The sequence below is a fragment of the Zingiber officinale genome, chromosome 6B, assembly GCF_018446385.1.
Source record: "Zingiber officinale cultivar Zhangliang chromosome 6B, Zo_v1.1, whole genome shotgun sequence".
Lineage (NCBI taxonomy): Eukaryota > Viridiplantae > Streptophyta > Magnoliopsida > Zingiberales > Zingiberaceae > Zingiber > Zingiber officinale.
In genome coordinates, this window is record NC_055996.1 from 284,632 (window position 1) to 308,277 (window position 23,646).

General features: G+C 37.5%; 1 protein-coding gene across 1 annotated transcript; it reads right to left on the bottom strand.

Moving 5' to 3' along the window:
• Positions 1 to 313: 313 nt before the first annotated feature.
• Positions 314 to 23,646, bottom strand: LOC121991638 (trafficking protein particle complex II-specific subunit 120 homolog). Its single transcript, XM_042545621.1, has 10 exons — positions 23,045 to 23,646; positions 19,487 to 19,693; positions 19,189 to 19,371; positions 18,918 to 19,027; positions 18,061 to 18,120; positions 16,097 to 16,388; positions 13,305 to 13,594; positions 3,136 to 4,010; positions 1,242 to 2,186; positions 314 to 732 (listed from the first exon to the last, which is right to left on the bottom strand). Exons 1-10 carry the CDS (start codon positions 23,456 to 23,458, stop codon positions 512 to 514), a joined length of 3,597 nt encoding a protein of 1,198 aa, XP_042401555.1. The 5' UTR covers positions 23,459 to 23,646; the 3' UTR covers positions 314 to 511.

Genomic DNA, 23,646 nt, shown 5'->3' on the forward strand with positions numbered 1-23,646 from the left:
ATCTCCGTGGCTTAAATGTATTAGAATAGTCAAGGAACAAAAAAATGTATATATTCTTTTATAACTGTCATAGCTAATGACGTATTACTTTTCCATATCTTAAACTACCACATCCAAGTCATATTCTATTGTAGGTAATAGGGTATTTTAAAAAAAAAAAAAAACATGAAAGAGGATGTCGTATTTCAATAAAACGCCTCCATTAATAGATAAGCCAACTAGCCAAGTGGGAAAAAAAGAAAACGCCTACAAAAAGACATACACCTTGTAGTTTTTCCGCACGAGACGATACACAAACCGATAAAAATTTCAGTGAATTCGGTCATCAGAAAAATAGAGCATACAACAAACACGGCAAGAAAAGAATACATATTTCCAGAGTCTAAGCGTGATTTAATCGTACGTGTATATGAATTAATCAAAACTGGATGATTCCTGAATGAATCTAAAAACATGGAGGCCCGATAACAGATAATGAAACGACCTGTCCTTATTGCAGCATGATAGGTATTTAGGCAGTCCCAGAAACGTGTACATGAAAAGGGGAGCCACGGCAAAAGATTGGCTCGTTTGAGGAATCTGATTTGGCACGAGCTCTGAGGACATCAGTTGGATCATTTATGACAGCAGCTGTGAGTAATGTGTACTCGCCTGGCACAAGAAAGTAAAGAGCAAAAGAATGTGTAATTTCTTGGAGTGGTGGCGCCTCCAGATTGATGTCAGTAACGATACCTGAGCAAGGGAGAAAATTAAGGGGTTAACAAAATGCATTCTGAATAGATAAATGGATCTGTAAAGGTATGACTCAAATGTTTCATCTCTTATACACAACCAATGTGCCATGGATCTATTTGGATATAAAAAAATACCCACAATTATATAAAAACCATTTGAGGACAAATTGCATCCTTAGTTGTTCCACAATTCATGTTTTCATGGAGCATAGCATATAAAAGAACTGATCTTTCAATGGAGCATGGCATATAGAAGAAGGGACCACCTAAAGTAGAATGTATTAGCCACTCAAGAAAGATAGACCTACAGGAGAAATTTAAAGGTCTTACAAATAAACTTTGAACTGGTTCCTGGTATGTTAGTGTCATGGCCTATGGATTATATGCAACTTTATCTAGCCTTTTCACATTTTCCTTACAGAATTCCACATCATTTTCAATCAAAATAATCAAATCTTGATATTACTAATTAAAAACTAAATTGTCAGTCAATCTATTTGAATATACCAGCCCATAGAACAGTTGCATTATTTCCTTCAAAGCAATTCTCCCCTGCTACATCTCTGCATGATACAGTCAGGTTCATTCTAATCTTTTCTTTTGTATTATTCTGAATAATGACTTCCATGCGAGTCATCTCATGAGCTGATATGGAATCTTTAGCTTTTCCAATGAACTCAGGAGTGGAATTCTCTGCTGAACTGGATTCTTCAGAGGAGCCAATGTTTTCTGATGGAGTTCCAATTTCAGCCAACCTGAATCCAAAGGTTAAAGGATCTGGGAGTAATATGTCCATCACTGATGCTTGCAGTGCTGCTTGAGTAGCATCTTTGATGTTCAATTCTCCAGAACTATTTCTTCCAGAATGCCATCTCACTTTTATTTTGGATATCAAATTGTTGATGGAAGCATTTAACTCAGCCTTTGCATTCCTTTCTGCTACTGCATTTCCTAGTACATTGTTGACTTGAGTATCTTTTGAAAAGAAAGAAACATCAAGGACAGGCAATTTAAAGTTCTCCAAAGGAATCAACACCCTTGCAGAATAATCACGATCAATTCTGGTTTTCCGGTAACCAAAGTCAATGTCTGCATTGTTGAAAATTGACATGCCATACTCACTCGGATGACTCTCCAACTGCACAGACACATTGACCTCAAAAACTACATCTGTAGGATTAGACAGTTCTAGTTCAAGAAGTCGCAGGCCCCAACTGCCTCGGTAAGGATCAATCCTTACCAAAGAATTTCCTTCTTCAGTGATATCTTTCTCACTATTAATTCTTTTAGGAAGTGCCCCACCTATACGTGCAGGAAACTCCATTGAAAGCAGGCGTGCCCTTATAAAGCGCAAGCCTTGCAGAACAGACACATTTAAAGGGACAACTAATCGCCTTCCTGGTGGAACAGTATTCCCATTGCAGTTTAATTCATCAGAATTTGTTAATGGACCTAAAATAAAAAAATAAAAAAAAAAAAGAGGTTAGAAAACAGTACATCAGTTGATGATTAACAGAATTACCAGGAAAAGTTATTGATATCTGTTCTGCTAACTAAAACAATTAGGTACCTATTATGCCCAAGACAATACCAACATGGACATTTTCCCAAAAAAAAAAATATATATCCTGTAGGTTACACAATTATGTTAAGGACATGTACATGCATCATTAATTATGTTAAGGACAATACCTATTTTGTACTGTATTGAGTAGAGATCTGCACCACTCAGTATACCCAACCTATATTATTATCGGTATGCATGCATTAGGCGAAGTAGAGAATTATTTGCACAATAAATTTCCTTTCTCAGCTGTAACTGCACTGAAAGGTTTGATATGATAACTCTAATTTAGACATTTAACACAAATGTCAATGAGATTGATTGATTATTAATTTTGAGGGAAAAAACTATGCAACTAGAGGTTACATAATTAAGCAGCAGATCTCACGACACAACAATTTGGAAAGCACTAAAGCAGGTCTTAAAATGTCAAAAGCGATACTGAGTGAAAAGAGTTAATTGACAAGATCTTAGGATCCAATCAAGCATTCTTTTCTGAGGTCATCAGAATCAACATCCTACCTAGGAATGGAAAAAAGTTTCACAGGTTTGGAATGAAGCATTGTAAAATCTTACAATTTAGTTAAAATATTTTACTACTATATTTAATATTTATGATTTTAGCATATATATGCACATGTTGACCTAGAATCTAGGTTGCTATAACTAAGCTAATTGAAATCCTGCAAACTGGCAAAATTATACAAGAAATCTTAAAATACCTTTCCTAGAACTTCAAAATTTGAGCGGAGTCAAGAAATGCAAATCAAAATTCAGAGTGTTACATATAAGAATTTAAGTGGAGTAATTCTGACAACCATATGGTCACTTGCTTACCAGAATAATAAACAACCAACAAAGGGCTGCTTCCTTCCTTAGACACTCTTCGTGTATTTGCAGAAGGGCTCTTAGTAGCATCTAAATCAGTATCAGATAAATGTAATTGCCATGCTTTTAGAGTCACCGGAATAGTCACTTCACCACCAGGCTTCAAAGGAAGAGCTGACGACAAAACATCATGTGCAATTGAGCTAACAGAATCCTGGTTCTTCCCTGATAATGCAAGGTGTGCTTGTTCAATTGGCACAGTCCCTGCATTTGTTAGACTTATCCAAATATCACGAATTTCACCTTCATACAATATTGTAGAACCATTTCCTCCGACCATACGGGAAACTAGCAGGGGTAGATGTGGCACCACAGAAATGTTTGGAAAGGACACATTCCTTGGCTTGGTAGAACCACAACATCTGAAAGGGTCTAAAAGAACAAGACCTTGTGATGCTCCAAGAAGCAAGTTATCAACATCTCTAAATAGATGCTCTGTGATGACACCAAAACAATGGACAATGCATCCAGGTATTGAAACTGCTCCAACTTTCGTTGGAATGCCAGATAACGATATCACCTTGGAAGTGTTAGAAGGTAGATTTACACTAACAGGAAAAGCATCAAAGTTGTTAGAATGAGCTGAGAGATAGATGCTTTCGACAATAAGATCAAAGCTACAAGGATTTGCTAATTCTACTAAAACATGAACTGGTTCTCCCACAATCCAAGTCAGCTCTTGTTTAACAGAATCAGTGGAACTTCCCTTGCTGAAAGGTGTGTAGATAAATGGTCCAGAGGGAACTGAGCCAGTCCACCACTCCTTTTGAGAATTACGTTTTATGATATCTGTCTGTGAAGGATGGAGGGGAAATGAGTGCAGCCTGGAAAGAGTCAGACCTCTTACTGTAAGTAGAGAAATTACTATAACATTATCTACGTGGTATTATTGTATCATTGACACAAGTTCACCAAATAATAAGCTTGCAGTGCAGCATTGGACAAGACCTCAAAAGACAAATGCTATATATTCACAGTTAATGATTAAAGAACAACCAGATGGAACAAAAAGTATAAAATAATTCTCACCCTGGCCAGAGGTTCACATCATATAAATATATATAAAAAACTTATATCTAACATCTATTCCCAATCTATGCTACAAAGACTCGAGTATCGAAATAGGTAAACATGTTGGTTTACCTGCAGATTATTTTCTGAAGCTTGTGGTAAATGAACATGTTGGTGTCTAACTTAGAATGACAGTTGGGGCATAGAGAGACCAACAAGTACAAGGGTAAATGAAACTCTGAATATCAGAGTCTCTAATTATAGTTTTCAAAATCAAAATATTATATTCCATTTTCAAAAGGGATTCAATAATTTAGTACTAGAGAGAGCAATCTCTGCTAAGTTTGACACAGCACAATAGCTACAGGGGAACAGGAAAAGATACGGAATAGAGGAGTTCTGAAAGAGACAAATTCCATAACCAAAATCATGAGCTGGCAGAGTACTCCAGAAACTTGAATATTGGTAAGCATATACAATGCATTTATTATCCTTATTTAAATTGCTCATCATAATCATCACATAATCATCTGTCACTTGCAGCAACAGTCTTTCTTTGCAACCCAAAAGAAATTATCTCCTAAGCATGCCCGTTGGCAAGAATTTTTGGCGGAGTATGACTTTTCTTGGGAGCATAAGCCTGGAAGGCATAATCAAGTAGCCGATGCATTGAGTCGGAAGGAAGTTTTTGCTGCTTTCTACTCTATCTCAAGAGTAGAATCAGATATGGTGGACAGAATCAAGGTTGTTGCTGCAAGTGACACAACTTATGGGAAGTTGGTGCAGCAAGTAAGAGACGGGGTCATACGACGGTACTGGATCGAGGACGATCTCCTAATTTACAAGGGGGGAGAATCTTCATACCTGCAGCGGTTGGTTTGCGGAAAGAGTTGTTGAAAGAAACTCATGACCCACAATGGGCTGGACATCCGAGGTTGAGCGCATGGTTGCTCTTTTGGCCCGCTCTTACATATGGCCAAAGATGGAAAACGACGTAGAAGCTTACGTCAAAACTTGTCTTGTGTGCCAACAAGACAAGATAGAACGAAAAAAGGAAGCTGGACTACTTCAGCCACTGCCCATTCCAGAGAAACCTTGGGTTTCAGTCTCTATGGACTTCATCAGTGGCTTTCCAAAGGTAGATGGCATGTCTTCCATCATGGTGAAGGTAGACAGATTTTCAAAGTATGCTATATTCATTGCGGCTCCTTCGGCTTACCCCTCGGATGTTGCTGCGGAATTGTTCTATCGTCATGTGGTAAAATTCTTTAGTTTGCCTAATGACATTATGAGTGACAGGGACACTAGGTTTACGGGGAAATTTTAGATCGGTCCACATCATATTGAACAAAGCCGTCCAAAATCTCCCCGTAAACCGAGTGTCCCTGTCACTCACAATGTCATTAGGCAAACCAAAGAATTTTACCACATGATGATAGAGCAATTCCGTAACGACATCCGAGGGGCAAGCCGAAGGAGCCGCAATGAATATAGCATACTTTGAGAATCTGTCTACCACTACCATGATTGAAGACATGTCATCTACCTTTGGAAAGCCACTGATGAAGTCCATAGAGACTGAAACCCAAGGTTTCTCTGGAATGGGCAGCGGCTGAAGTAGTCCAGCTTCCTTTTTTCGTTCTGTCTTGTCTTGTTGGCACACAAGACAAGTTTTGACGTAAGCTTTTACGTCGTTTTCCATCTTTGGTCATATGTAAGAGCGGGCCAAAAGAGCAACCATGCGCTCAACCCTCGGATGTCCAACCCATTGTGGGTCATGAGTTTCTTTCAACAACTCTTTCCGCAAACCACCCGCTGCAGGTACGAAGATTCCCCCCCCCCCCCCTTTGTAAATTAGGAGATCTACCGTCGTATGACCCCGTCTTTTACTTACTGCACCAACTTCCCATAAGTTATGTCACTTGCAGCAATAGCCATGATTATGCTCACCATATCTGATTCTACTCTTGAGATAGAGTAGAAAGCAGCAAAAACTTCCTTCTGACTCAATGCATCAGCTACTTGATTATGCCTTCCAGGCTTATGCTCCCAAGCCCCTTAACTTAAGGGCAAGGCTGGATGCAAGGATTGGCTCGTTGCTCCTTGGATCCAGCATAGTGTGCGCAAGACATGCCAAGCAGCGGGTGGATTTGTGGCAGCGCGCGAGGGTTGTCCAAGCACAAGTCGAACTGGAGGTCGACTTGACGGTGGCTAACAGATGCAAAGGATTAGACGCGCGAAATCTGAGCATTTGGCCAAGCGTGGCTCGCAGAAAACGTGAGCTATAGCATGCAACGGGTGCATGCAGTGCAGCACGACAGATGGTGCAACAAAGTGGCTATTCGGCCCAAGCCCATGAAGTAGAACCATGGGCCAAGCACAAGGGTGCATGCTGGCCTTTGACATGGCGCCAAGGCAGCATATGATGTGGCTGGCAGTTTGGGACATGTGGCATGGTAGTTGAGGAAACTACCATGCAACCGCTTGTAACCGCCAAACCAACCCTGCCTATGAACTATAAATAGGCATGGGTGGGGCAAAGGCAAGGGATATGAGGGAGTGTATGAGCATTCTGCCAAGAGAGTCCACTTGTAATCCTTGATTGTTAATACAAAAAGGTTGGGAGTTTTCTTGTACGTTGGCTTGTTCTTGCTGGTGCTTGATCGTGCCTTGGCTTGTGCATTCTCTAGCACTTCGGTGGTGCAATTGTAGGCTGAAATCAAGTGTGGTGCTTGATTGCCGCGCATGAAATTTCTAAGGCAAAAATTACCCCTGTGACAACTGGTATCAGAGCGCAGAAACATGGCTGGTGGCAACCACGAAATTAGAGAAAGGCTTTCATCTTTGGAAGTCTTGCTCGGTGCAGTACCGGATGGAGAGGATGTTTGCAATCTGGTTGCAAAAATCTTCAACTTGGAGGCTAATTTGGAGCAAATCCAAGAATCTCTACCGGAGGAGATGGCGCAAATACGGAAGAACAATGAGGATCTACGCTATGAAGTTATTGTTCTGCGAAGAGCAATGACTTCTAGTGTAGAAACGGGGTCTCATCGTCAATTGGTAAGAGTTCCTTAACCAAAATCTTTTGGTGGCACGCAGAGTGCCAAGGAACTCAAAAATTTTCTATGGGACATGGAGCAGTTCTTTGTAGCTGCTAAAGTGCCTGAAACCGAGAAGGTAACAATTGCTAACATGTACCTTGTTGGTGATGCTAAACTCTGGTGGTTAACTCGCATGGTAGATAATGCAAATACGAGTCGGTAGAAGATTGATACGTGAGATCGGTTGAAAAAGGAAATGAAGGATCAATTCCTTCCAGGCAACACTTCCTGGATTACACAAGATGGCTTGAAACGTCTCAAACAGAGCGGTTCTGTGCGAGACTATGTCAAAGAATTTAGTTCTTTGATGTTGGACATTCAGAATATGTCTGAGGAAGATAAGCTCTATAACTTCTTGTATGGTTTGCAACCTTGGGAGCGGTTCTGAGGAGACTATGTCAAAGGAGATTGGAAGAAGGATGGCAAGAAGGATGTCAAAAAGAAGGATTTGGGGAACAACCAAGGTAAAGGAAAGGCAGAGCATTCGGCTGCCAGAGGAAAGGATAATGTGAAGAATCAGAGTTGTTTCTTATGCAGCGGCCCTCATTTTGCCAAAGATTGTCCAAAGTGCGAGAAGTTAAATGCCCTCTTGGTGGGGGATAAAGGGGAAACTTATGAATAGGAAGTTGCTACTCTTGTTAACCCCTTACAATTGCTAAATACACTTGTTGATTATGAGTCTATCGAATTGCTAACCAATATGTCAGAGGACATGGCGCGTGCTCATTCTCAACTCCTGCACATTACCATTGAGTTGAATGGAAAAATTGTAAATGTTATGGTAGATACAGGGGCTACTCATACCTTTGTATCTGCAAACTGGTGAAAGATTATGGGCTGTCAATAAGCAAAAAGATGGTAGTCTGAGGATGTGCGTGGATTACATGGCCTTGAACAAAGTGACGATGAAAAACAAGTACCATGTTCCACTGGTACAAGATTTGTTGGATAGACTGAGCAAGGCATCATGGTTTTCAAAACTCGACTGAGCAAGGCACATCCTCAGACTACCATCTTTTTTCTTTTGGAACAACACCGGTGCACCAAAAGGAACCTTTGATGGTCGAACATATCCTGCCTCCAACAATTCATTCAATTGCTTACGTAATTCAACAAGTTCTAAAGGAGACATACAGTATTCGAAATTGCAGGAGGGACAACACCAGGGATCAATTCGATTTTGTGATCGACATTTCTCCTTGGTGGTAAACATTTCGGCAACTCCGATGGCATCACGTCTTCAAATTTTGACAGAATGTCTTGAACACCCACTGGTAATTCAACATTCTGGTCTGATTTTGCATCGATCAAGGCAGCCAAATAAGTGGTTTCGCCTCGCCTCAAGCCTTTCTCCAGTGATATTGCAGATATGATGTTTGTCTTCCCCTTTTTCCCCTTTCCATAAGGATGTACCGCAGGAACGAAGCATGGATTGGACTCTTGCATCACCATCACTCCATCCAAGTGAGGGGCATGGGCACCATCTTTGTCTTCCGCAAGAAGTCCATACACATGATTATTTGAAAATCTTCAAGCGGGATCACCATCATATTTGCCTTCCCTGCCCAAGTGCCAACAGGTAAAGGTACATTGTAAGTCATACCTACAACTGCTTGCGCCTTGGCATTCATCGACTTGATGTAACTTGGGCATTTGCTTATTGACAGCCCATAATCTTTCACCAGTTTAGCAGATACAAAGGTATGAGTAGCCCCTGTATCTACCATAACATTTACAATTTTTCCATTCAACTCAATGGTAATGTGCAGGAGTTGAGAATGAGCCCGCACCATGTCCTCTGACATATTGGTTAGCAATTCGATAGACTCATAATCAACAAGTGTATTTAGCAATTATAAGGGGTTAACAAGAGTAGCAACTTCCTGTTCATAAGTTTCCCCTTTATCCCCCACCAAGAAGGCATTTAACTTCTCGCACTTTGGACAATCTTTGGCAAAATGAGGCTCGTTGCATAAGAAACAACTCTGATTCTTCACATTATCCTTTCCTCGGGCAGCCGAATGCTCTGCCTTTCCTTTACCTTGGTTGTTCCCCAAATCCTTCTTTTCGACATCCTTCTTGCAATCCTTCTTCCAATCTCCTTTTTTATCCTTGCGGATAAAATTAGGCTTGGAAGATGAAGAAGTGTTCAAATTTTCTTTGCTCATGCGAAGGTCCACCAAAGCGTCAACAACAATAATTGCACTAGGCAAATCCTTCACATTTTGCCTACGAAGTTCAACCTGCGCCCAAGGCTGCAAACCATACAAGAAGTTATAGAGCTTATCTTCCTCAGACATATTCTGAATGTCCAACATCAAAGAACTAAATTCTTTGACGTAGTCTCGCACAGAACCGCTCTGTTTGAGACGTTTCAAGCCATCTCGTGTAATCCAGGAAGTGTTGCCTGGAAGGAATTGATCCTTCATTTCCTTTTTCAACCGATCTCACGTATCAATCTTCTACCAACCCGCATTTGCATCATCTACCATGCGAGTTCACCACCAGAGTTTAGCATCACCAACAAGGTACATGTTAGCAATTGTTACCTTCTCGGTTTCAGGCACTTTAGCAGCTACAAAGTACTGCTCCATGTCCCATAGAAAATTCTCGAGTTCCTTGGCACTCCGTGTGCCACCAAAAGATTTTGGTTAAGGAACTCTTACCAATTGACGATGAGACCCCGTTTCTACACTAGAAGTCATTGCTCTTCGCAGAACAATAACTTCATAGCGTAGATCCTCATTTTTCTTCCGTATTTGCGCCATCTCCTCCCGTAAAGATTCTTGGATTTGCTCCAAATTAGCCTCCAAGTTGAAGATTTTTGCAACCAGATTGCAAACATCCTCTCCATCCGGTACCGCACCGAGCAAGACTTCCAAAGATGAAAGCCTTTCTCTAATTTCGTGGTTGCCACCAGCCATGTTTCTGCGCTCTGATACCAGTTGTCACAGGGGTAATTTCTGCCTTAGAAATTTCATGCGTGGCAATCAAGCACCACACTTGATTTCAGCCTACAATTGCACCACCGAAGTGCTAGAGAATGCACAAGCCAAGGCACGAACAGGCACCAGCAAGAACAAGCCAACGTACAGGAAAACTCCCAACCTTTTTGTATTAACAATCAAGGATTACACGTGGACTCTCTTGGTAGAATGCTCATACACTCCCTCATGTCTTGCCTTTGCCCCACCCCATGCCTATTTATAGTTCATAGGCAGGGTTGGTTTGGCGGTTACAAGCGGTTGCATGGTAGTTTCCTCAACTACCATGCCACATGCCCCAAACTACCAGCCACATTATATGTTGCCTTGGCGCCATGTCAAAGGTCAGCATGCACCCCTGTGCTTGGCCCATGGTTCTGCTTCATGGGCTTGGGTCGAATAGCCACTTTGCTGCATCATCCGTCGTGTTGCACTGCATGCCATGACTCACGTTTTCTACAAACCACGCTTGGCCAAATGCTCAGATTCCGCGCGTCCAATCCTTTGCATCTGTTCCCCACCGTCAAGTTGACCTCCTGTTCGACTTGTTCTTGGACAACCCCCGTGCACTGCCACAAATCCACCCACTGCTTGGCATGTCTTGCGCACATGCCCACTATGCTGGATCCAAGGAGCAACGAGTCAATCCTTGCGCCCAGCCATGCCGTCAAGTTAAGGGGATAACAGTAAGCATATACAATGCATTTATTATCCTTATTTAAATTGCTCATCATAATCATCACACCATGTTTGTCCAAATTATTTGGGGTTATCCTATTTTTCCAAACTATTTGGGGTTAGCTACATGAATCTTATCCCTCCATTGAGCTCTATGCTTTGGTATTTAAATTACTAAATTAACTAAATTCAAAATCCATATTCTCCCAGATTGATGGACAGAGCTCAGCTCTTCCATCAAATTAATGTAGGTATGAAGAGCATGGTAACTGTCAGATGGCTTGTGTAGTAGCCTTCCTGACTAATTCCAGTATGAATTCTTTGAAAGAATTGTTTATAGTGCTCAGGAGGATTCAAGCAAGCTGCAAATACCTGGAACAGGACTAGTTGTTTCACAAAGAAGGATTAAGAAAGATAAGAATATGGGCACCTATATTTTACGCTTTGGTTTTCTAGTGGAAGTTATTATGTTTATTTTATCAGATTCATTGCTCAAATTTAACTATTTGCATAATGATACAAATTTCTCAATGTCTTATCTGTTTCAGAATTGTCAAAAGGGACTAGTAAGAGATAGGACACAAAGGCTTGTAACATTCTTTTGATCATCAAGTGCATTACTGTTACCTTTGTTGGACCATCCAACTAAAGGTCTAAATTTGTTCAACTTTTCTATAAGATTTTAAGTTGATTGGGCTGCAAATTATCCATGTGGATGCTGGGTGACTTGTGGGTGTTCAAATCAGTCCCTACAATAGTTGTAGAAGTTTTCTGTATCCTCATGTTTCATTCAGTTGCTTATACATTTGGTTCCTGCATGTTGAGATTTCAAGAATGCATCTACATGTGCAATGATCCATCAAAAAAGGCCTCAAGGTTACTTGGGTCTCCTGCATGGGAACTATAAACTGAATGGCTCTGTGCTCTGTTATTATTTAGAATTATGTCCTTTCCATAAAATTTGTAACCAAAAGGAATCTAATTTGGGTGAACTTCCTAAACAAGGTCCATAATGCAAGTATGTGCCCTGGGTAACCTATATACTTGGCATTGAACACAATTCTCAAATGGTTGATTGGATTGTGAGTTTGCCTACACTGGTCATAGTTATTAAGAATAATAGCGCAGCATAAAACCTATCAAGTGCATTAGATGGAAAAGGTTCTCATAGTGGATAAGGACAAGGTTACTGATGTTTTCTCAAATAGTGGAAAATAGGTTATCATGTCTGAGTATGATGTCAAATGATTTTATTTCACATTATGGGCAAATAAATTAATGGGCGATGATATAAGTTGATTCTAGCAGCTGTTATGCATTTTGTCAGTGACTCAGATCCACACAGTGGTGAAGATAATATTTGCTTCATGTTGAACATCTCCAATCCATCACCAAAACACCAAATTTGGTATAAAATTAGCACCAAAATACTCCAATCCATACACCAAATATGGTGTGGTGAATACTAGAACACCATCTTTGGTGTTGCACTATTCGCATCACTATATTTGGTGTGGGAGAAGGGTTTTATTTTTAAATTTATTATATAATTAATAAAATCAAATGTAATTAATTTATAATTATTATTTCCTTTTCTTTACTTATAGGATATTTAAATGTAATTATTATTTATTATAAATTTAAATTATTTAGTAGCATATTTAAATTTCATTTGTATATTTGTAAAAATTTAATTTATTAAAATTATTATTTTTATCTATTTAATATATTTTAATTATAATTATGTTTATAAATTATATCACTAATTTCATAAAAAAATATAATAAAATATTAAATTTTTTGATATGCATAAATTTAACCTATCAAATATTAATGAAGTGAAGGGGAGCCTTGGCGCAACGGTAAAATTGTTGCCATGTGACCAAAAGGTCACGGGTTCAAATCTTGGAAATAGCCTCTTGCAAAAAACAGAATAAGGTTGCGTACAATGGATCCTTCCCCGGGACCCCGCATGGCAGGATCTTCGTGCACCGGTTGCCCTTTTTTAAAAATATTAATGAAGTATTAATTTAAAATATAATAATTATCATATAAAAATATTAATAAATTTAAATGTATGTTGATAATTAAATTATGAATAAGAAAAATAGAATATTCTAAAGAATATTCCTTTTTGGTGTGATATGGTGTGGGTGGGTTGGAGCTGAAATAGTATTTGATGCTGAAATTTCACCATTTTAGTGTGAAAACTACACCAAATATGGTGTTATGGGTTGGAGATGGTCTAGATGTTTTGAACCAATACCCATTTGGATGTATCCTACCTTTTACTAATCAGTTACTATGAGAAACAAACCATGAACAGTTAGGCAAAAAAACTCACCTAATAAAAGGAAGGGCAGGATCAGCACAGCGTGTGCCTGATGGAAGCCTTTCTGCAGAATTTGCAAGCGAGCTTGCAAGTCCACTCTGACCAGCAGGCGTGATGAGTGGGTAAAATGATCTAAGTAGACGAGCTGCAGCACTCCATGCAGCAAGAGGATCCCCAGCACGTACAGAGGACATCAATATCTCTCTCAAAACAACCATCTGTATGCTGCTCCATTGAGACTCAAATAAAGAGACTAATTGAGGGTGCACTTTTCCCCCATCAGAATGACTTGCTCCCAGTTCCTTATCGCAAACAACACAAAGAAATAAGATATATTAAAATTGCAGAAGAATCTAAGGGAATGTTAGTCCAGACTCCCAACCAAAACTCAGACCGATATGAAAAAAACATTCAACTTTCAGAGTGGTTCAACTTCATTATCTCAATATAGATTGGTAATTTCAAAATTATAGAACATTGTAATCTCTATTCTTTTTACCATTTTGCCTGGTTAGACACCATTAAATATTCTGTAATAATATTCTCCTATGGTATTTACCATGACACAATTATGGGGAGAACAGATGTTGTGAGATCTAAGAAGATAGAAAAAGAAAAAAATGAAATTCAGATGACCTTTTTTATACAATAGATCAAATAATAATAAAAGTTTAGAAAAGGCAAAAAAAATATAATATATATATATATATATATATATATTCATTGTGTCCAGGATTATGTCCTAGTTCATTAGATAAAAAAATGAAGATGAAGCGAGAAACAAAGAATATCATTTATATGTAAACAAAGAGTTAAGAGAAAGCATTACACAACATATGATCATTTTCTAAAATGGAATAGATTACCTATTTTTTCTTATCAACACATCTATTATTTTTGTTTAATTTTACACATACTGCAGCAAAAAAAAAAATGAAATTTTTGAAAAGAGAAAGAAAGACATCCTTACAAACTTTTGTATTATATGTAACTATGTAATAGGATTTTCTTACAAAAAAACTTAGGGGATGTTTGGTTCATGAATTTGAGAATGAGGGAATGTAATGATAGTAAAAGATAGTGTTTGGATTGTGGATTTGGGAATGATTTCTAGATTTATGGGAATCAACCAAACCCATGTAACTAGGTGGGTTTCATTTCCATTCCCATTCTCATTCTACTTTAGTATCAAATCCATACTCATAGTCATTCCAGTCATTGAATCAAACGCCACCTTATTGTCATATGAACTAGATCTAGACCTAGTAAAACACTTTGCACACTGAAAGGTCAACATGAGTAAATAAGCTGATCCAAATTCTTTTTTGCAATTATTGAATACTAATATTCAAAAATTAAAGCAGCTGACTACTATAATGCAGTTAATAGAACTTATTCTACTTTGCTTAAGAATATGGCCAATTCATATGCCGGGACACTCTTCAGTTAGATCAAATGAACAAGAAATGGTGATATGTTCTCACATTGACTGACCATATAAAAGTTACTAACTAGTTTTGCTATAACCTCGTGATAAAGATTTTAGAATCTAGATTCTACCAGCTATTCAAGTTCCTATTTTACATAAGATTCTCAAAACCTCACATAATATTGAGACATGACAATTACAAAAATTAATAGAACAGTGGATTAACACATAAGACTTAGTGATTGAATTTCAGAGATTCACTGAACTAAAGCATGAAGTCTAGAATCTAAACTGTTTCAAAACCTTTACTATAAATTGCCTCCTGAGGAAATCTGTATTAAAGCTATATATTACCTATGATTCTTTCAACTAAAATAAAAACTTAAAACGCTAAAAGACAAACATATTTACCAAAAATTGCTTGAAAGGGTAATCTAGCATGGCAAATAAGCAAGAGAAACAATCAAAGAAAAGAAAGGAAAAATTGTCCCATTAGTTATTCAAAAAGTATTGACAATATCCGACTATCTTTTGGTAAGACAAACAAATCAAAATTTATTGTACTTATGAGATTCGCAAAGTGAAAGAACTTTGACAAGTTTTCTATCAGCAGATATGCTTGGTGCCATGGTTCAAAAATCATTCCATGCCTATCGCATGCGTGAATCATTTCTTTCACCTACTGACCAACATGAGAAACTACATGAAACCTCAAAACAAGGATTTGGGATCTATGAGTGATGCAAGAGCTTTTGCAACATTTGCAACCAACATTTGGCAATTCCATGAGCGGCAATGAGTTCTGCAAGAGACGGAAGAAAATTTTGGCATCCACGATCGATGTCCGCCAGTTCCACAACTGACTTCTATGACATCTGTGATCAACGCCTACTAATTCTGCAAGTTACAGCAACTCCCACAAGCAATCGTGGCAACAGCTAGGGTTTCGACAAGGCAAGTCAATTTGTTCGTCCTTATTTCTTCTTCTTCCCCAATTCCTTTTCCTCGATGCCTCTGGCACCCCATGTCGGCATGCCCAGCACAACATGACACTATATCGTTCTGGCAAGAAATCAAAATATGGGCTAAATTTTATACCTTGATCTTTATAACATCAATAAGTTGAATTCCATGGATCATTTATCTCAATAAGAAGAGAGGGCGCTCAATGTGTATGTAATCCACATTCATGCTTTTATATTATATAAAAATATGAACAGATTGTCACCACAAAACCAATTTTGTTTTCCTAGAAGAGTATATTCATGGCTTCACGCATAGGAACAGAATTCAGTAAATAAAAAGCAAATCAATAAGTGAGGATTTCAACTTTAGATGTATAATCTAAGAATTCTACATCTTGTAGACAAATTACCTGGGATACTGGACTGATTTTTTGGCTCTTCCTTCTGCTTTGGACACGGTAAGCATTTGAGGTCATAGTTAAAACTTGCATAGCACTTATAGCAGCACATGAATTATCCTGCTGCAAGTATAATTGAGCTACTTGTCGGGAGAAGAAGGCTGCTTTGCGTTGATAACCAAGTGTCCCAAATAATCTTGCTATTTCGACATACAAAATTAAGCGATCATTTGCATCAATTAGAGATTTTGCACCATCAGCAGCACCCATTAACAAATCTACAACCTCTTTAGCAAGTTCACGCCTAACATATTAACATCAATAGAAGCAACATAAGTATTTTAACTCTAAACTGGTTAGTGGGATCTCCAGAAACAATCAAAATCAGATAAGTACAAACTACAGGAAAGAAAATAATTCTACCTTTCAAAAAAATGAGAATATTTTCATAAATGAGTAGAACTCATGTTCATAGGAAAAGAGAAATCTAACAAATGAAATGGTTTTAAACTTCCCATGATATTTCAGTTGCACAAATAATTTGATAGACGAGACGACTTGACAGCAAGTTGTAGAAAGGTTATGAGTTAGGCAATATCAATACACAGAAAACTTCAGTGACGAACTCAGATACCTTAATTTTTCTTCGTGAAGTTGTCTTAAGCACATATAGACTTGAGAGGAAGCTTCTTTTAGAGGAATGATAAATAATTTAGTATGGCATGTAATAGATTATGTCAGCATGAATTAACTATAAGCTTTAGTTGGTAGATAAATCAGCTTGGCTAGTTATTTTCAACTTTAGTAGTTGACTAAGGAAAATCATTGAAGTCTGCCTCATATTCATGATTTGTGCTATGGCACATGTTGTATCTAGATGATTTGATGTGTCATCAAGTTTTGTTATCTTGAGATATTGGAGCCCATCATTAGCGTAGATAATGTGTGTGATATCTAATGAATAAGATATAACCCAAAATTTTCTCGTTTGACATTTTTTTTCCAAGTTCATATCATATCAAGTGGATTGTGAACTGCTTTCATCCTACCATTCTGTGCCACTATATTGCTGCTACAGTATGCAGCTACAACTAATTGTCAATTTAGTACTGTTTGTCTGTTTTGTCCACCCCTTCTCTCTTCATCACTGCCCCTCTTTTCACCATCGCCACTTTTATCTCTAAATGGTTGATTGTTTTCACCTTCTCTCACACTCTCTTTTCTGTTTTCTCAGATCAAAATATTCATACTTTTTTCCCATGATCTTACTAGTCAAAGATCAAATAGCTAGAATAAGACCAAAGAAAGCTCTGGTTTTGGAAACTGGTTGACCTTAGGTGGCATCAAGTTATAGTTGAGAGATCCTTCCCTCGTCTTCCCTCGAGTGATACAAATGTAATTTCAACCCCCCACACCCACCCTGTTGTTATTAAGACTATTTATGCTTCAACAACTAGGCAATGCTAAAAGTTAAAGAGAGATTTGAACATACATCTATGACCTGAAGCTTGGACAGGTATTGCTGCTTTCATGGTATCAGATTGCTAACTCATTCACAGAAGGAACATAGTTCAGCAGAGAAACACATTCACATCTAAATCAATTTAATTATAGATGTAGTGAGCCTGATGGAAAAAAAACATCTTCTATTGTCAAAATCTAATATTGTGTTTTGGTCAAAATTACAAAGAATTTTTAAATGCCCCATGCACACAGACAAGAACAAAATGAAGGTGCTTATATGACAAACAATTGTTATACAAGAATGAAGAAATAGAGATGCAGAGAAAAATTCAATTCCAAGCACATGCAGCAGTTGAAAGCATAAGCAAGCCTTCATATTAATTCAAATAAAAAATATAACAGTTTCAAAGCTATGAAGCAAACAGTATCTAGATGAATATTAGACTGTTACCAAAAGACCAAATATAGGTAACCAGTAAAATGAGCAAAGATAATGCAGTAAACAGACTTACCGGCAAAGGTACCTAGCTAGCTTCAGTGTGGCTTCTAGTTCAAAGCTCACTGTTGAGACCCTACAGAGATAATGATATGATTCGTGTCAGCAGAGAGATCACAACAATTTGTTGGTTCACTATAATATATAAACAAGCATATCTAATAGGCCTACTTAACAAAATATAGTAAAAAGAGAATATTATTTTAAAGTGACTGCATTGATGAACTAAAACTATTATAAACCTAAGAAGAAATTTGTGAAGTGATTGTTCAAAATGTTGACGGTCCACAGATTAGATAAGTTCAACAGTTTCTGGCATGTAGATGCAGATAGATAAAATATTTATATTCATAGTCAGACTGTTGATACAAGAGAACTAATGCATTGTGGCATTAATCCCAACTGTGGAATGCAGGTATCCACATAAATCACTATTTGAATAGAAAGACATGTACTAAGCATCAATGAAAATCTTAATTCACTAACAAACAAATTAAAGAATGATTAAAAAAAACACTGCATATTGAATGCATATTCACAGAAAAAATTGTGTTGAGACAAAGTTGTACCTTTTGTTGAATAAACACAAAACTTACTCAAAGATAGTAATAGTATTGGATTGTACCATTGCCTATTATTACTGCTGAAATAAGCAAGCCTATTATATTTTTCTGGTAATTTCCTTAATACAGCTTTCGAAAAAGAAATTACAAAGAACTTTCTAGTGAATATAAGCTTAGGAAGATTAATTTCATTTAGTATTTTTTTAAAATGATTCATATAACATTTAGCTGACTAATCAGAAGTCCAAACATTCAGCAGAAATATTAGACGCTGAAGGAAACAAGACTACAGATAACTAATTTTATGTACCGTTGTGCATTATCTTGTAGATAAGATCTTCTATAGAGCTGGATGGCAGTGTAATAGCGGTACTTCACTTCCTCTTCTAAAACAGGATCTTTATAATCCATTCGGTCGAGCTACGCATGGAAATGTAAATAATCAATTAATATAGTTAGCACAATCCACCAGAGCAAGAAAAGACCATATATTCCAAGTGCAATTGATGGATTTATGTTAGCATGTGAGATATCATTGGTATAGACATAACTAGCAGTACAAAAGTATAGAAATCATTTACCAATAATGCACAGATGCTGCCCTCCAGAGCTCCTGCATGCCAGAATACATCTCCAGTTAACCTTGCTAGCTCAATCGCGGTCGAGTAATGTGCATTGGCATCAACAGGAGATCCTGCCAACAGGCAGTAATCACCTATTGTCTTCTGGGCTCGGGCAAGCCTCCTTTTCTTTGCTTTGATAAACTGGAACAAAACCAAACTGAAGTCATTGAAATCTACAATCAATTGAACTCCTATTGTTATTTCAATGTGATACTTAAAACTCTTTTTATGTCCTTAGAACACCTAAAGAATGAACCTCCTCTGCACCAAGACTAGATTGGGAGTCCAAAGGTGTCTTCAAGATGGTTCCAGAAGATTCGGCACGAAGAACCCATTTCTCAAATTCCATCAACAAAGAAGCAGCAAGATCTTGCATCATAGTCACCATATGGAATTCTTGTGTCTTTTGATCAGAAGGGGGAAACAAGATGATGTTCTCTCTTTTGTTATCCCCATCCTCCAACTGTTGTCAAAAACCATAAAGACAAGTAATGTACAAAGAACCAAAAGAATTAAAAAAAAACTAGCATATTTTGAAGAACTTAATTTTGAATGTAAACAACCAACCAGCAGAAATAGGTTCTATATCTGTATATGGAATGGATCAAAGCTCGAATTTCTTATAGTATAATCTTTTTCATGAGAAAGAATTATAAGGTAAGAAATGTTCTGGCAGGTGAATTCCAAAATTTGACATATGCCATAGCAAGAGCTTCAATTAAATTTGGGAAAGAAAAAATAATGGCTCACAGGGATCAGACAAGTCTTTGTTTTTAGATCACTGAACAACATTAAGACACAATACCATGAAGAAAAGAAATTTTCCCAACCAAGAAATCAAACCTATTGTTTGTTAACTAATCAGTCCAGGAGAAATAGCATGTAATAGGACTAACAGCGGAATTGAGATGAAGATGTTTAAATAAGTCAATAAAACTTATAAAAGTAGGTGAAGTAGCCATGTAAGATATTTAATGTCGACTTAAAATCTGATTTTAACCTACATTGAAATCATAAAGTCATTTTATGTTCTTCTTGATAAACTGCCTTGGAGGTTCTAATAGATATTCACCTTCTTGGCTTAGTTCTGATTCAAACTAAATATCAAATTCCCTACAAATAAGAAATATAGAAAATACTTTTCATTTATATTTACATATATTTTACCTTCTCTCAGTTCTGTTATGGCACTCAAATCACTAACCAATGTGTTTATATTTCAACAGTGATATATTCTAATTTGTGGTGATCACTTATCAAAACAAAAAGTCATTGTATTACCCCTAATTTCAATGAATGCAATACTTTATCTTCTCTTTTATAATGCCTTTATCCATCTAAAAACTCTGTTTCTATGACATTTTATTTTATTTCATATCCCTTAATCATAGCATGAACAGTAACATCTTAATCAGACTTCTTGTACCAATCAGAATCCACTCTCATGCAGCATATTGCTAGTAACAAACATACTAACTTTCAAAAATTCTTTATAAAATTGCTGGTCCAGCCAACGATATTAAATTGAGGGAAATGTGCATGCACATTCTTCTGTGTATGATGTCTTCACTTATACTAAGTGTAATTCATATGTTAGTGGTTGGTATTTGCTAGCATCATAATGACAAATCATTAGCATATTCAAGGTTAAAAATTTCGAGCCATTCCGGAGTTTCATCCTGAACAATATAGTTTCGGTATCGCATCATGTCGTACCAATATAATTCCAAAATATAAGAATACATCAATTAAAAGAATTATTTTTATTAATATTTGAGAGTAATAGGATACAATTTTTTATAAGAATTTTGATTACTTGTTTTCATAGATCTACCAATATAATTTTTATGTGGGAACATAATATTTTTTTAATTTTATTTAGCATAACTTATGATTGGGAACACCAACAAAGATATCTGAAAACTTTAATTCCAGTATCAGCAATTAAAAATATGAGTGTAAGAAAAAAAACTAAACTTTTCTTTACTATAAGAACTATTACAACATTGTATTTTTCTTTCTATAAAAATTTTCATTGCTATTAATTTTAAATTTTATTAGTTATCTAGGCTGGCCAAACCTTAGGTTTTAAAAACTCTATCAGAGTCTAATTAGGATATGATTAGATCATTTAGGTAGGCTTATCATCTAGGTCATTTTGGTTCAAACATTTTGGTTTAATTGTATTCTTTTAGCTCAAGAAAAAATTTAAAATAAAATCTTTTTTCTGCCCTAAACCTCTTTCATTTCTCTCTCGCGCAACAGCCCTTTCTCACGCAAATGTCTATCTTTCATGCGACGTTGGAGTTGACAGCTCTCTTGCTCGTCTCTCTCACATGCGCAATGGCTTATCGTCGCTCTCACCGTCTCTCTCATGACACCAGACCAGATTGAGCCATCAATGAATGGTGAGTGATCTTTCTCTCTCATTTTTTATCTCTCTTCCTCCCTCCTTCGTTAGCAGTTCCATGCCAGTATTGACCATTCCGCGTATCGGTATGAGAATGGAACCAAAAATTTTGGTTGTGCTGGTTGGAGTGAGATTTTAATCGCTGAGCATATTATCATTTTTCAAGGAAAATGTTAGATAATGAACCCAGTAACAAGTTGATAACATCAAGCATGGATGTCTATCGATGTCCAAATCAAATATATTATCTAATATCTTCTATTTTGTGCCCTATGATCTTAGATGTTTCTAAAATTATGGTAATATAAAATATGTCAAACAGACTCAATGCAATATTGACTGATAAACTATGGTGCACCGCATATCTTCATATGGGCTTTGGCTTCACTAGGCACTAGCTAACATATATTGCATACAAAGTGCATAAGGCCGACAGCTTGACCCAACTTCTTAATTTTGATATCATGATTCTTCCTTCAAACCAAGTAAAAGGAAGTGGTACAGTAATCTTGAGATATATTTTTTCTTATTTTTCCAATCACCCCATCTTAATTCATCAAATCATAGTATATTAAGGTCCCTTGTCTCTCTTTTTACAATAAATCTCACATATTTACATAAAGAAGAAAATTGACAAACCATTTTTCGCCACCCATAATACAACTTATGGATAAGGTGAGAAAGTTTTGTTACTTGCAATAAACAAAAAACTATATAGGGCTACATGGGTTTTATCCCTCCATTGAGATCTACAATTATATGGTGACAATATCCAATATTATTATAGTTACATATAACTGTACTAATAAGAGGTCTCGATTCCTTAAACCATCTCTAATTAATTCACCTTATATAACTAAATAAATTATTGGGCAACTTGGAAAATGTTCACACTGTCTTAATAAGTTTTCTTTCATTTTATAATATATTGGAGCTAGACCAATGGTTCTAGTATGACAAAAAAATTAGTACAGACATTTGATGGTAAAAAAAAACAAATACATTGGCAAAATTCTAACTTTATAAAGAATCCCAATAGCATCATCTTATTGATTTAGGAAGGTTAGCTGATAAATATCTGCGCAAAAAAAAAAGACTAAAATCCAACCTTCTCACCTTGTAAGTTCAGGTTGCAATTGAAGTATCTCCGAATGCTGATAATGTAATAACTAAGACAGTTTGCTTACTTCTCACAGAGAATCAAATTCTGTAATACCTATTCATCAATTGTTTTCCCCATTCTTCCTATTTGTGATTTGTTCAGTTAAGGAATTTGGAATATCCAGAAAATTTTAGATATAGTAGATATTAGATATGATAACTATACCAGGAATCATCCAGCAAAAGAAAGTGATTCGAAATACGTTAGCCAAATGAACGGAAAAAAGCAGATCTATGAGGCACCTGGGAATCAGAGGGGCAGAAAGCAAAACAGCGTTTCGCAAGGGCAGAAGAGTAACCCTTGCACGCGGCGGCAAACTGATCACCGACGAGATCGAGGTCGGTGGAAGAGGGGCAGTGGCAGAGGCCTATGACGGCGAGGATCTTGCGACAGGACTGGAAGTCCTCCCAGGGGCTGGGCGGCGAGCCTCCAAGCATGAATTTGAAGCGGATGCTGCCGGTCTCCCATGGCTGATGGGTGAAGGGGCTCTTCTGGTGCTCCAAATAGAAGGAACTGATGGAGCAGAGGTCGATCTTGGTATGTTGGCCCAGCATAGCCACGTACGACCGCAGCCGCGAGTGGGGGATCGAGCCGCCCACAGGGAGCACCGCCACCCGGATCATGGATCCTGTCTCGATGCTCACGTCCGGCTCCATCGCCTCGCGTTGAGGAGTCGGCAGGAGGTTGTTCTACAGACGACGACGAGGAGGAGGAGCCGGTGGGAAATTAGATCGTAGATCTGTCGCTTGCCAAGCGAAGTGGCTGCAGGGAAATGGTGATGGCTCACCGGACACGAGTCCTACCCGACGCCCAATGGACAGATGGAATCCGCTCAATCCGTAGT